The sequence below is a fragment of the Somniosus microcephalus genome, chromosome 7 (assembly GCF_052327205.1).
Source record: "Somniosus microcephalus isolate GS21.2 chromosome 7, FLI_Smic_1.0, whole genome shotgun sequence".
Classification (NCBI taxonomy): Eukaryota; Metazoa; Chordata; class Chondrichthyes; order Squaliformes; family Somniosidae; genus Somniosus; species Somniosus microcephalus.
The window spans coordinates 268,515,641-268,528,976 of record NC_140993.1 but is presented as its reverse complement, the minus strand read 5'-3'; the positions used below and the strand labels follow the sequence as shown (position 1 = coordinate 268,528,976).

At 43.7% G+C, this 13,336-nt stretch overlaps 1 protein-coding gene across 4 annotated transcripts in view; it reads left to right on the top strand.

Moving 5' to 3' along the window:
• The window catches only part of LOC147115321 (STARD3 N-terminal-like protein), a 42,444-nt gene extending 30,598 nt beyond the window's left edge, over positions 1-11,846 (top strand). For 2 of the 4 annotated variants that reach the window (XM_085993759.1, XM_085993760.1), the window contains exons 8-9: positions 3,173-3,216; positions 5,725-11,846. In XM_085993759.1, coding sequence (XP_085849885.1) covers positions 3,173-3,213 — 41 coding nt within the window. In that variant the 3' untranslated portion in view covers positions 3,214-3,216; positions 5,725-11,846. The remainder of the gene's footprint in view (positions 1-3,172; positions 3,217-5,724) is intronic. The other 2 variants (XR_015079114.1, XM_085993761.1) reach the window with 2 other exon arrangements.
• Positions 11,847-13,336: the final 1,490 nt, after the last annotated feature.

The following is a 13,336-nucleotide window of genomic DNA, read 5'->3' as shown; positions in this document are numbered from 1 at the left end:
TTAGTCATCCGGAGAGCTCTAGCTTTGGGTGCCCTTCCTTTCCCCCTCACGGGAATGTGTCTACTCTGTAGCCGAACTATCTTCCCTTTGAAGGCCTCTCCTAAGTTATGAAAGGATGGGAGAGAATTGATAGAAACAAAGTGTTTCCAGTGGTGAGGGATGTGAACGAGAGCCCAAAGATATAAGATTAAATGTAAGAGATTTAGGACAGAGAGCAGGAGAAACCTCTTCAGAGGGTTGTGAGGCTGTGGAATTACCACCACAGTTTGTGATTGAAGCAGAGACCATGCCAATATTTACGAACAGGTTCGATAGGTGGTTGAAGGAAAGGGGAATAAAGGGATATGGGAGCAGGGCGGGTACATGGGATTAGGACACTGCTCCTGTGGAGGATAAACACCAGCACGGACTGGTTGAGCCGAACGGCCTGTTTCCCTGTTGTAATTTCTGTGTAATCCTAGAAATAGAGATGTCTGAAAATGAAAGAGACAGATGGGGGTGTTTGGGAAGAACTCCCACAAACAGCTGTTCCTGTGCTGAAGGTGGGCAGTGTTGGAGATCAGGGCACAGGTGTAGGAATGTACGATCGGAGCACAGGTGCAGGAAGGTGCAGTCGGAGCACAGGTGCAGGAAGGTGCAGTCGGAGATCGGAGCACAGGTGTAGGATGGTGCAGTCGGAGATCGGAGCACAGGTGCAGGAAGGTGCAGTCGGAGATCGGAGCACAGGTGTAGGATGGTGCAGTCGGAGATCGGAGCACAGGTGTAGGATGGTGCAGTCGGAGATCGGAGCACAGGTGCAGGAAGGTGCAGTCGGAGATCGGAGCACAGGTGTAGGATGGTGCAGTCGGAGATCGGAGCACAGGTGCAGGGAGGTGCAGTCGGAGATCGGAGCACAGGTGCAGGGAGGTGCAGTCGGAGATCGGAGCACAGGTGTAGGAAGGTGCAGTCGGAGATCGGAGCACAGGTGTAGGATGGTGCAGTCGGAGATCGGAGCACAGGTGTAGGATGGTGCAGTCGGAGATCGGAGCACAGGTGCAGGGAGGTGCAGTCGGAGATCGGAGCACAGGTGTAGGATGGTGCAGTCGGAGATCGGAGCACAGGTGTAAGATGGTGCAGTCGGAGATCGGAGCACAGGTGTAGGATGGTGCAGTCGGAGATCGGAGCACAGGTGTAGGATGGTGCAGTCGGAGATCGGAGCACAGGTGTAGGATGGTGCAGTCGGAGATCGGAGCACAGGTGTAGGATGGTGCAGTCGGCGATCGGAGCACAGGTGTAGGATGGTGCAGTCGGAGATCAGAGCACAGGTGTAGGATGGTGCAGTCGGAGATCAGAGCACAGGTGCAGGAAGGTGCAGTCGGAGATCAGAGCACAGGTGTAGGATGGTGCAGTCGGAGATCAGAGCACAGGTGTAGGATGGTGCAGTCGGAGATCAGAGCACAGGTGCAGGAAGGTGCAGTCGGAGATCAGAGCACAGGTGTAGGATGGTGCAGTCGGAGATCGGAGCACAGGTGTAGGATGGTGCAGTCGGAGATCGGAGCACAGGTGTAGGATGGTGCAGTCGGAGATCGGAGCACAGGTGTAGGATGGTGCAGTCGGAGATCGGAGCACAGGTGTAGGATGGTGCAGTCGGAGATCGGAGCACAGGTGTAGGATGGTGCAGTCGGAGATCGGAGCACAGGTGTAGGATGGTGCAGTCGGAGATCGGAGCACAGGTGTAGGATGGTGCAGTCGGAGATCGGAGCACAGGTGTAGGATGGTGCAGTCGGAGATCAGAGCACAGGTGCAGGAAGGTGCAGTCGGAGATCAGAGCACAGGTGCAGGAAGGTGCAGTCGGAGATCAGAGCACAGGTGCAGGAAGGTGCAGTCGGAGATCGGAGCACAGGTGCAGGATGGTGCAGTCGGAGATCGGAGCACAGGTGCAGGGAGGTGCAGTCGGAGATCGGAGCACAGGTGTAGGATGGTGCAGTCGGAGATCGGAGCACAGGTGTAGGATGGTGCAGTCGGAGATCGGAGCACAGGTGTAGGATGGTGCAGTCGGAGATCGGAGCACAGGTGTAGGATGGTGCAGTCGGAGATCGGAGCACAGGTGCAGGAAGGTGCAGTCGGAGATCAGAGCACAGGTGCAGGAAGGTGCAGTCGGAGATCGGAGCACAGGTGCAGGATGGTGCAGTCGGAGATCGGAGCACAGGTGTAGGATGGTGCAGTCGGAGATCGGAGCACAGGTGTAGGATGGTGCAGTCGGAGATCGGAGCACAGGTGTAGGATGGTGCAGTCGGAGATCGGAGCACAGGTGTAGGATGGTGCAGTCGGAGATCGGAGCACAGGTGTAGGATGGTGCAGTCGGAGATCGGAGCACAGGTGCAGGAAGATGTCAGTGCAGGAGATCGGAGCCTGGCCTTTCCCCAAGGGGAGCAGTTGGAGATATACAAGCTGCTGCCAATTTCTAGCGAAACTTCCCTCGGCCGCAGTTAGCCGCAAGTTGATTTCAGACTGCACCTCCTTACAGCAATTGGACTCTATGGCTGTAAAGGAACAGGCCACATTAAACACAGGTCAGAATAATGCTCTTGTTATACCAGCCTGTCCTCTGACTCCCCATGGTAACTCCGCTGGCCATACGCAAGAATATTTAAAGATCCGACTGAATGTGTAATCTCTGTCTACAAGAGAAGTGACTCCACGGCGGAACACTGCGAACAGGTCCGAGTGCTTACCTAGGAGGCAAGTTATTGGGCATTTCAAGAGAAGATTGCTCTGACTCTAGTTGGGAAGTGCCCTCCCCTCCAGCACTCCCAGTACCATTCCTGATGTTAGGGAAGGTATGTCTGCTGGAGAAATATTGGGAATCCGAGCCAATACTCTGCAGTTATTGGAGTGCTGGAAGAGGCTTCCTGGTAAACATGACAGAAAATAGTCATCGTCAGGAGGGAGCAGAAATTGTCAAAATGTTGAATTGTGAATGTAGAGAATCCATCTAGTAATACCCCTCATGCCCATCCGATCATTGCCGCCTGTGTTTGTTTATTTATAATTTTCAGATAGGATAAAAAATAGCCACCATTGTTGGCTCTAAATGTATCTCTTAAATTTAAGCAATAATTCACTTCCATTGACTGAGGCGCAAGAGATTATCAGGAGGTTGACATTAATTCTGTTTGTTTTTAATTTGTAGATTCTGATGAGGACAATAACACTGAGAATCCAACACATTAGCAGGTGTGTAAAATTGCAGATCTATTGACTCCTGTTTGCACTATCCAAGTCCAGGCTCATGAGTGAGAATGCTGACTGACGACTGCATAGTTTCACAGTTACGTAGGAACATGGAAGCTATTGCTGAAGCGCTCTCTCGGTCTTCCACACCAATTCCAGTAAGGTATCGCATTCTCCAGCCAAGACCAAAGACAGACAGTTTCTTGGCTCACACCAGTGATACTTTGGAGAAATGCAGATGGACTTTCCCTTTAGTTTTGTTCCTTTCCCTCCTTCCCTTTGGGGAATCCTTCGACGCCACTGGAATCATCTCTCCCAAGCAGCAAGTTATCTGCTGCATGCCACTACAGATGTTTAATTCCCTGATACGTCAAACATGCACAATAATTGTGTTGCAATAATTCTTAATACGGAACAAAGATTTTCCATGTGACAGTTTCACACCTGGTGATCAGACTGTTGTAGCCAGTGAATGTGTGAGTAACTGCACTGTTTGTTATCAGAAGGTTCTGGTTTGAGTCCCTGACACTAAACCAGACCTGGTGGGTTGTGTTCTGTTTCGAGTTGTACAAACTGCCTTTATTTCCTGTTGTGGCCCACAGCCCTGACTGAAAATACCTTTATCTTGTAATCTTACGCTTTAGCTTTACATGAAAACTCAACAAGACTTCAAAAGTAATGAATTTTAAACAAACGTTGCAATAACCGGTGTTCAAAGTTGACACAAAGCTGCTACAAATGTTAACCCTTTTGAGGATTGTAGCTGCTCTGTATTATAGGAACAGCAGGAGGCCATTCAGCCCCTCGAGCCTGTTCTGCCATTCAATTTAGATCATGGTTGATCTGTACCTCAACTTCATTTACCTGCCTTTAATCACATGTTACTCGAACCCAAAAAAATCTAGCCGTCGCAGTCCTGAAAGCTCCAATTGGCCCCCAGCATCGACAGCCTTTCGGGGGAGAGAATTCCAGATTTCCACTACCCTTTGTGTGAAGAAGTGCTTCTTGATTTCACCCCTGAACGGCCTGGCTCTAATTTTAAGATTATGTCTCCTTGTTCTGGATTCCCCCTAACCAGAGGAAATAGTTTCTTGCTATCTACCCTATCAAATCCCTTTAACATTTTAAACACCTCAATCAGATCACCCCTCAACCTTCCAAACTCTAGGGAATACAAGCCCAGCCTATGCAACCTATCCTCTTATAATTTAACCCTTTTAGCCCTGGTATCATTCTGCTGAATCTGCGCTGCACCCCCTCCAAGGTCAACATGTCCTTCCTGAGGTGCGGTTCCCAGAACTGAACGTGGTGACTCCAGATGGGGTCTGACCAAGGCTCTGTACAACTGGAGCATAGCTTCCTCCCCTTTGTATTCCAGCATGCTTGGGATTACGATAAATAAGCTTGTCACTTCATCACGAGAGCGTTGGAAGTTTTGTTCTCTTTCTGAAGCTTTTATTAGCTGACAGCTGGGCCAGTTTAGTTTTCACAGTAAACAGTCAATGGTAAAGAATGTGTGGGTTTGTGATTCATAATCAGCATAAAGCAGCAGACAGGAAACCATTGTCACTCTCTACTGACCGAAAGTAGGCTGCTCAGTAATGTTTCATCGTGACTCACTTGCATGCAGTAATCTAACATTGACCTGAAGCTGGTGGGAGCAGTATAGGCTCTGAACTAGAGGTACCAGCTCAACTCACTAGTTATACAAGTTAATTACACTGGTTATACAAGTTAATCACTCACTCACTTGAATGGTTCAGGTAATGTATCGGATATATTCTTAGTTTTTAAAACTTTTTTCCCGCCGGTATGTTGTGTGGCCTATTTTCCACTTTTTAAACCCGTGAGCATTAACTGCCTAGCATGGCTCTAAAAATAAAACTAACCACAGTCTGCGTGAACTAATAGAAATTTAAATTCTATAGAGTAGTGGAACATTTAATGGACCTCCCATGGCCCAACTGATGGTGATGAGCGGAAGGGAGCGGTTCTGGGCCCAGGCCAGGAGGCGTTGTGGGGCACTCCTGGGGCAAGAAGCAACAGGCAGTGTTGTGATAATGTTCCTGGAAATAGACACCGAAAATGCTGAAAACATACAAGTCAGTGTGAAGGGAAGAGATGGGTTAATGAGAGTCTGACTGACTACAGTGTTTCCAGCATTCGCAGTTTTGCAGCTCCCCTCTGGAGCAAGTTAGAACAGGGTAGCCGCTACCCTTTGACCTCAATAGGCTGGGTGCAAGGCAGCACAAGAAGGCTTTTAATGTACTGTACTACACTGAGTTACCCAATTACTCTTAAATCCTGTATTATATTGACAATAAGATTACAATTTATTTATCAGTCTCTCCAGCATCAACTAAAATTGTGTTATACTTTGCATTTGTGTCTAAGAAATAAATTTAAATACAATTCTATCACCCATTGATTGTTCATTTGTGTTTTCAGCTGTGTGGAAGTTTATCTTGCCAGTAACTTGTCTTTTTCTCTGTCCACGTCCTCCCTCACCAGTTAGTTCAGCAGCGGCCATGTGGATGCAGCTCAGTTTGAAAGGGATAATGGAAAGGTTTCTGAGCATAGCGGAGCTGCGGAATTCTCCCAAGGATTCCTTTTGGGGAAGAACGTGATGTGACCGGAAAAACCTTTTTATGATTGACTTTTTGCTCCAGAGGCTTCTGCCTGATGGGAGTTTATCGCTTTACTACCTTACGCCTTCTCTGAAGTGGCTTCAGTATCCTGCCTTCACTGAACTAACGGTATCGATCACAGAATCAGCTGCTGCGCAACATTTCTCAAAATAGCTAATTTTAGGCTCCAAACCAGTCATTTCGGGGATTAATAATTCTACTGAGACAATATTTGAGAATTACTGACCAGTGTGATCAGGTTAACTGACCGCTGTGATGGGTGCTGTTCACTTTAAGCATTATGTTGCACTAAGATTCTCGATTATTTTTGTTTGGTCTTTCATTATTTTAAATGGAATAGGCCAAATGCAGCAAAACATTATAAATTCTGAAGTGTTCCTGGACATTCAAGGTCTTTTTAGATTTATGCCTTATTTGTAAAGGTAAATCTTTGAGATACGCAGAGGGCGAATGGCACGAGTGCACAGCTGGTTGAGTGTCCGCCCACGTGCAGTGTTTATACCCCTGAGCACTAATGCACGTCACAGCTTACAGCTGTTGCTTTCTGCAACACAAGAAATTATTTTTTATAATCTTTTATTTAGTTGACCATAACAACAGGCTCCTTACAGACTAGGCAGAAAAAGTTCATTACATTCTTGACAATGAAACCAAACAAAATGTGTTGTGACTAAGTGAGGAATTAAGGGATATGTTTTCTTTACCAAATAAATCCCCCAGGGGGGATTGCAGAAAATCCCACGTCCCAAAGCAGGTGGCGGGGGTGTGATTCCTGCTGCCATTATCGGCGCGCGATCCAAATCTGTCAGCTGACCGCACTCCCATAGTAATGCTCCCTTCACACTGCGTGCTCCCCGTGACCCGATAGCTCCCCGTGACCCGATAACCCCCCCCACCGTGACCCAGTGCTGTAGGCGTGCCCATATTGTGATGAGAAGCACCAATGAAGATATTTCGATCCTTTGTACAACATTTCTTAAGTTCAATTACATTTCTTACTTTTTAATAATTGAAGCAGTAGACTTATAAATTAATGCAATAAGCAATTATAATAAGCAATTTTGTTGCTTGGAACTTTTTTGTTTAAGTATTAAATAGTGTGTAATAAAATATTGGCCCGGATTTTACAGAGAGCAAAATAAAGATTGAGACATACACATGGGAATAGGCTAGAAGCTGAAATAACATAAATAAACTTTTTTTTTAAATATTAAAAACCTATGGAATTTCTATCATAATGGAGAAATTTGACATTCTGCAAATATAAAATTTGTTTTTCAGGGCCAGAGAGGTTGTTCAGCACTAGTTATGATTCTGTACATCATTTAAAAGCCCAGTTACACCTCATTCAACAAGGCTTAATTTTTTTTGGGGGGTGGTGGGGGAATGTTTACAGCGATGTTACAACGTACAAAGGGAAGTTCAAGTCATTTCCAAAGATTTCCGGCTGCGGGGACTTCAGCGCACTTCATGGAGGAGCAGGGAATCACATAGCATCTTGTGGATTTCCGCGTTTAACTGCGCATGTGTGGACGCCAGAAGTTGCTGTCAGTTTCACACAGTAATTAAGCGAACGCTGATAGATTCGCTGTCATTATAACCGCAAAATCTGGGCCAGTAATTCATTCCAAAAAGGGGAATGTTGCACCTCGGGGCATAACTCCAGCTGTTGGCAGTGCTCACCCGGGCTCCAGCTGCTGGCTGACCCCTGACCCGTAGGAAGACGGCCTGCCCTCCGACCCCTGACCTGCAGGAAGGCAATCTGCCCCATGCTCCCTCTCCTGTAGATCTTCCTCTGCTGTCGAGGTCTTTTACTAGACTGTTGATCACCACGCTCACCGGGTCTCTTGCCTCTTGGGTGGGTTGCAGATAGAAGCAAGTGAGGACTGTCCTTTCCTGAACCTTTGGCTTGCGTCTCCTCATGGCTCCGAATCTTTTGATTGGATGCAAATCAGGAGCTCGGTCTCTGACTGCAACCTGTTGAAGGAGGGAGAGTCTCGGTTAGAACAGAGGCATTAGAAAGGTGCACACCATCCTCCCATGGCTACAGGTGCCAGTGCTAGTTAATTGGTAACACCCCTATTTAATAGAAAATCGTGGACTCTTCCTTTGATTTCACGTAGCTTCTCCCCCCCCACCCCCGGCCATGCCAAATATCGGGGAAGTGGGTGGCAACGCTCCCTATAGGCTGCACAGCTCTCCGCCGGTCCCGCACAGTCCAGGCTACGCACCCACAAAAATAAGAGGGAACAATGGCCAGGGTGAGGGGGGATATTGTGTGTGTCTTAAAAAGCATTACTGCTTCTGTAAAATTAATGGACTGGAAATTTGTGAGAAAATACCGCAATATTACCTTAAATTGGATTGAAGTGGAGTTATACATAATTTGCATTTAATTATGAATCTATCTGCTTTAATGTTTTCAGTAGAAAATCTCCAGTTTACTTATCTACAAGAGGAACTATCCTAACAAGCTCTGTAAATTACTACTGATTTACACAATAGATTAAGCGTCATAGTGAGAAGTGCTGTTGCTACACTGAAATTATTATAATTGCTTATTGCATGTTCCAGGGGTTTTTAACTTGATGCATCATATTTTTATACAACTGGAGTCCACTCAGAATTATTAGAATTTTAATTAAGTTTTAATTCTGTATTTAAATTGCTTAATTCAAATTATTGGATAATCTAATTTTCTTAACACAAACAACTTTTGAATTGTCAAGAGCAGGCTCGATGTGCAGAATTATGGAATTATTTGATTTTCATCTCATTTTAATGCCACACTTTCCTTTTTATGTCTGCAGCCTTGGACTGTTTGGCATTCAGATTATTATGTTTTAAAAGCTACATGTTTCAGCTCACAGCTGATACTCAAAAGCTTGCCCTTCCTTTGTATAGCTAACAGTGGGTCGTGACCGTGTTAACTCCGTCTTTATCCGTCCACAAGTAATTGTTTCTGGAGTTTCCTGTCCCTGGGCTTTAACAAGGTCCTAATGTGGGCGGCCTTTCAAAAACACGTCTCACTTTTGGGAGCAAGACCCAGTGTTGGCAAAATGGAGGCAAAATCTTGCTGCTTTGTGCTTGCATCAATTCCCTGGCCAAACTTTAGACAAAGGAAATTAGAGACCCTAAGTGGTCAAACTGCTGATATTGAACACAAGATCAGTTGCTAAATGACTGCATGAAATGAAAAGAATCAACAATGCAAACCAAGGTGTGCAGAATCAGTCCAGCAGGTTCCAGCTCCTGCCTTTACACTGGTGCATGTGATACTATGTCTAACTTTCAAGTCATGCCTTGTTGTTGTATTAGTGAAATAAATGGATCACTTTATACGTTAACTAAATCACTTGGAATAAATGTAAATAGATTAATGAAAATGGAAGAAAGGTGTTTTCTTTTAGAGATGTCCATTGGCTGCTTTGTGACTTGTGATGTTTTCCTCTGCCCTTGCCTTCTGTTTAATCTGTTGACATTACTGCTGGAACCTGGTGTCCTGACTGCCGATCCTCACTTTAACATGTAAGCCCATCAAATCATGTTATTCTGTTGCTCTCTAACCAGCTGATTATCCTGCACTTTTCCATGAATTTATATTCACCTCTCACTGTGGAGTCTCTCTTTACATTACGGTGGCCTCGTTAGTATAAATAGATGCTTCATTTTCATCCATTTCATAAATGGTTCGGTGCTGGTGCCGGGAAGGTTAAATGGTCCAGTGTTAGGTTTGCTACAGAGTCGATTCCACACTGTAAATCCCAACTTTCTCCTGCAGGAAAGTATTAATTCTTAAGCAAAATACTGCGGATGCTGGAAATCGGAAATAAAAACACAAAATGCTGGAAACATTCAGCAGATCAGGCAACATCTGTGGAGAGAGAGAGACAGAAAGGTCATCGACCTGAAACGTGAACTCTGTTTCTCTCTCTCCACAGATGTTGCCTGACCTGAGTATTTCCAGCATTTTCTGTTTTTATGTCAGGTATTAATTCTTGTCTATTTGAGAGTTCAGCCCATGAAATCTAATCAATTATTAACATGGTAACTGCTCACTATAATTGTCTGACATCAGACGACCTTTGTATATTATAAGTTCTTTTTATTGCTCTGTCTCATATGAAATTTTTGTAAAGCGGCTTCATTATAACTTGTATTTAGGCTCAAGGCCTGAGTTCCTGCAGTTTCATAAGTCACGCTATTAGAATTAAATTTGATTAAAAGGTACTCTGTTCTGCCCAGAAACAGCTGATACAATTTAGCAAAGGAATAAATCACTCATCCATTAGACTCCCCAAAACTTCCTAAATAATTAAAATACATTGTAATCGCAGTAAAGACATTTAAAACCCGTTTCTGTAATTTGTTTTAAGAATCACAATCTAGGTTTTATCAAAAGCAGAGTTTTAAATTGCAGAGATTAACCGTTTGCTTCTGTACAATAAAATGCATTTAAATTCAAGGGGCATTATATTTGAATGCAACTTTCAAAATAAGATCTGGTAATAATGCTTTTTGTAAATTGTTAGCAATTCAATGAGGAAAAACAAGCAAGTTTTCTGATTTTTTACAGATGATTATTTCTCCTCAATACAGGAAACTTTCTGGTATCCGGCACAGACGGGACCGATCTGGTGCCGGTCCATCAACAATGCCGGATAACCGAACGCTATAGTTAAAAGATACGGAGCGCAGAGCTCCGTCTAAAGCAACAAACCCTGTTAGCTTCAAAATAATTGGCACAACTCGCAAGCGTCTGTCGCTTAGCAACAGCTTCAGCTACACGCTTGCACAGCCACAAATGAGTAAAAAAAGTAACTAAAAGTTAAAAAAAAATGTTATCTGAACCGGCTCCTGAATTTTGCCGGTGGATAGAGCGTTCCGGTTAATCGAAAGTTTCCTGTAGTACATTCTGGGCCCCTCAGTGCAGGTTTGTGTGGCTTATTGGCACAGCGTGGGATCAGTGTCAGTTCATTGTAATGATCTACAGCTGCTTTTTCAAATGTAGCGGACTGGGGTTTGCAACAGTTACTGAGACTGTGGGAAATCTATTGTAGGACGGCAACTGAGAGATGGTTGGTAACCAAGCATTCAGAAATCATCCAAAGAGTTCTTTGTATCCTTTTCTGAATTGTACCAGGTTTTACAATCTCGCTAAATCTGTCCTTTCTGTAGTTTATCAAAGTAATACTGAGATCCATATCACTGAGTTATAATATTTCCTAAACTACACTTCAATTCAGTCATTTACAGAATTGTGTAGCAGTATTGACGAATTAAACTCATGTTGGGAAGAAATGTAACTTGTGCTGTTGGTGTTTCACCACCAGAGGGAGCCATTCACTGCTTCCACTGAATTCGGAGAAGACTGATCATCAGATTCTGCAAAATGATCAACTCCTTTTCTATCAATAACAATTGATCTCTTTGGGAGCTGCAAGTGACTTCTTAATAGGATGTTTTTACAAAATCACACGATAATCAGTACAAGGAAGGTTATTTGGAACATTTTATTGTAACCGTCCTGAATCCCTTATATTTGCTGTAGCATCTAGTGACAGGATTTGGATACAGAAAGTAATATTGGTTAGTATGAGATGGACTGGTTGTGAAACACCAGCCAGTAAGAATGGTATCATTGCAACACACGATGCACCGCAAGGAAAACAATAATCCTTTTCAGCCCAGTGATAAAATATAATTTTACAAATTAAATTTCTTCCACTGATAAAATATGTGCTTTGGAGCAGTAGGTGGGAGATTATAAGTGCAATCAAGTATGTCTTAATTTGTTTGAAGGATAAGTTTAAATTGTTGCAAATTATTTAGTAAATAATGTATTAGCTGAAACCAGAATCTGAAAATTATTGGAATTTATGAAATAAACACTTAAGCATGAATACGTAGAATGTGTAAAACACCACGTGATCTGAATTCTGTGTAAATCACTGAATAAATTTGGGTTAATCCCACATTCTGACATGCCTGTGTATGTTGTGTGATTGGCTCAGTATTGTGGGCCAGTGTGTCTGAAGCACAAATCGTGCTCCTTGATCTTTTACCTTCACTAACAAAATTAAGGCACATTTTGCAAAGAAATACACATTCACCACATCCCTGAAAAACATGTTTCCAAGTTGTCACGTTTCACGATTATTTTTGGCCATTTTTCCACTGATGGGACCTAAATATGAGCTATTATACAATGTATTTTGAGTTATAAAATGTATTTTGAGTTAAAGCTGCTGTAAAGAGGAATGTTTCTCAGGACAATCCCATGTTATGAACTAAAGTCAGATGAAAGGTGGTTAATAGGCTAATTGGAAATTTTTCCCAGATATTAAACAATATGCAATTTGGTGGCTCGTGTCCATAAAGGATACACACCTTCCACCCATTGTGTTGGGAGGGTTTGGGGAATAAAGTAGAATCTTGCACACCTGAAAAAGCAGGCTGGTCTTTGGGAACAGAAGTAAACAAGCAATGAAGGGCGTGCAAGATCAGTGACTGCCGGGAGAGTGGTTCTGTCCTGGGCTGCAGGACAGGATGCAGACAGTTTATTCTGTTCAGGTTCATTTAAGACAACCCACTGGTGTGGGGGGTAGTGTTGCATGTTCTTTATTTTGTATCATTATATAAATACAACTTGTAACAAACTAAGTGACTCTAATTATACCCATTGCTCTGTATATTTCACCTTTCTGTAGAATAAAGCAGCCTAACGATCCAAGCCATGCCTCACTGAGTGTTAACTTGGTCCATCTTCAGAGAAATTGAAGAGGTACATGTGCAAAATATCTACCCCAGGGGGAGGATCTAGTGTTCTTGCCCCAAGGGGAGGATTGAATGTTCCTGTCCCAGAGGAGGGGGATCTATTCCTGCCCCAGGGTTACGTTATTGTACAAGCGGATATCGGTTAATCCCTTTAAAGTAAAATGCTCAAGACCAGTTATGGGAGGAATTGACACCACTGAACCCAGGAAAGTATTATCGGCAGATCCAAAAATGGTAATGAACGTCCTTTGAGTGACTGTCAGTTCCTCACCCATCCCCTAAATACATTAACATAGTAAAAATACAACATAGTTAAATAACAATGGGGGGATCACAATGTATTAATATTTACTTCTCAATCAACACCTAAAAAAAATTATATGGTCATTTATTTCATTGCTGTTTGTGGGAGCTTACTGTGTGCAATTTGACTGCCATATTTCCTACATTACAACAGTGACTACACATTAAAAAGCACTTCATTGGCTGTAAAGTGCTTTGGGACTTGTGAAAAACACTATATAAATGCAAGTTCTTTTTTAACTATCTTGTATACCTGTATAAAATCAGCTCTTGGAGCCTCGCTTCCATGCTGAAAAAGCAAAGTTTTGCCATTCTTTTTTCATACCTCAGACTTTTTACACTGGGAAACAAGTTGTGACGCTTCTCTACACTGCCCCCAATGTGCGCAGTGCTCA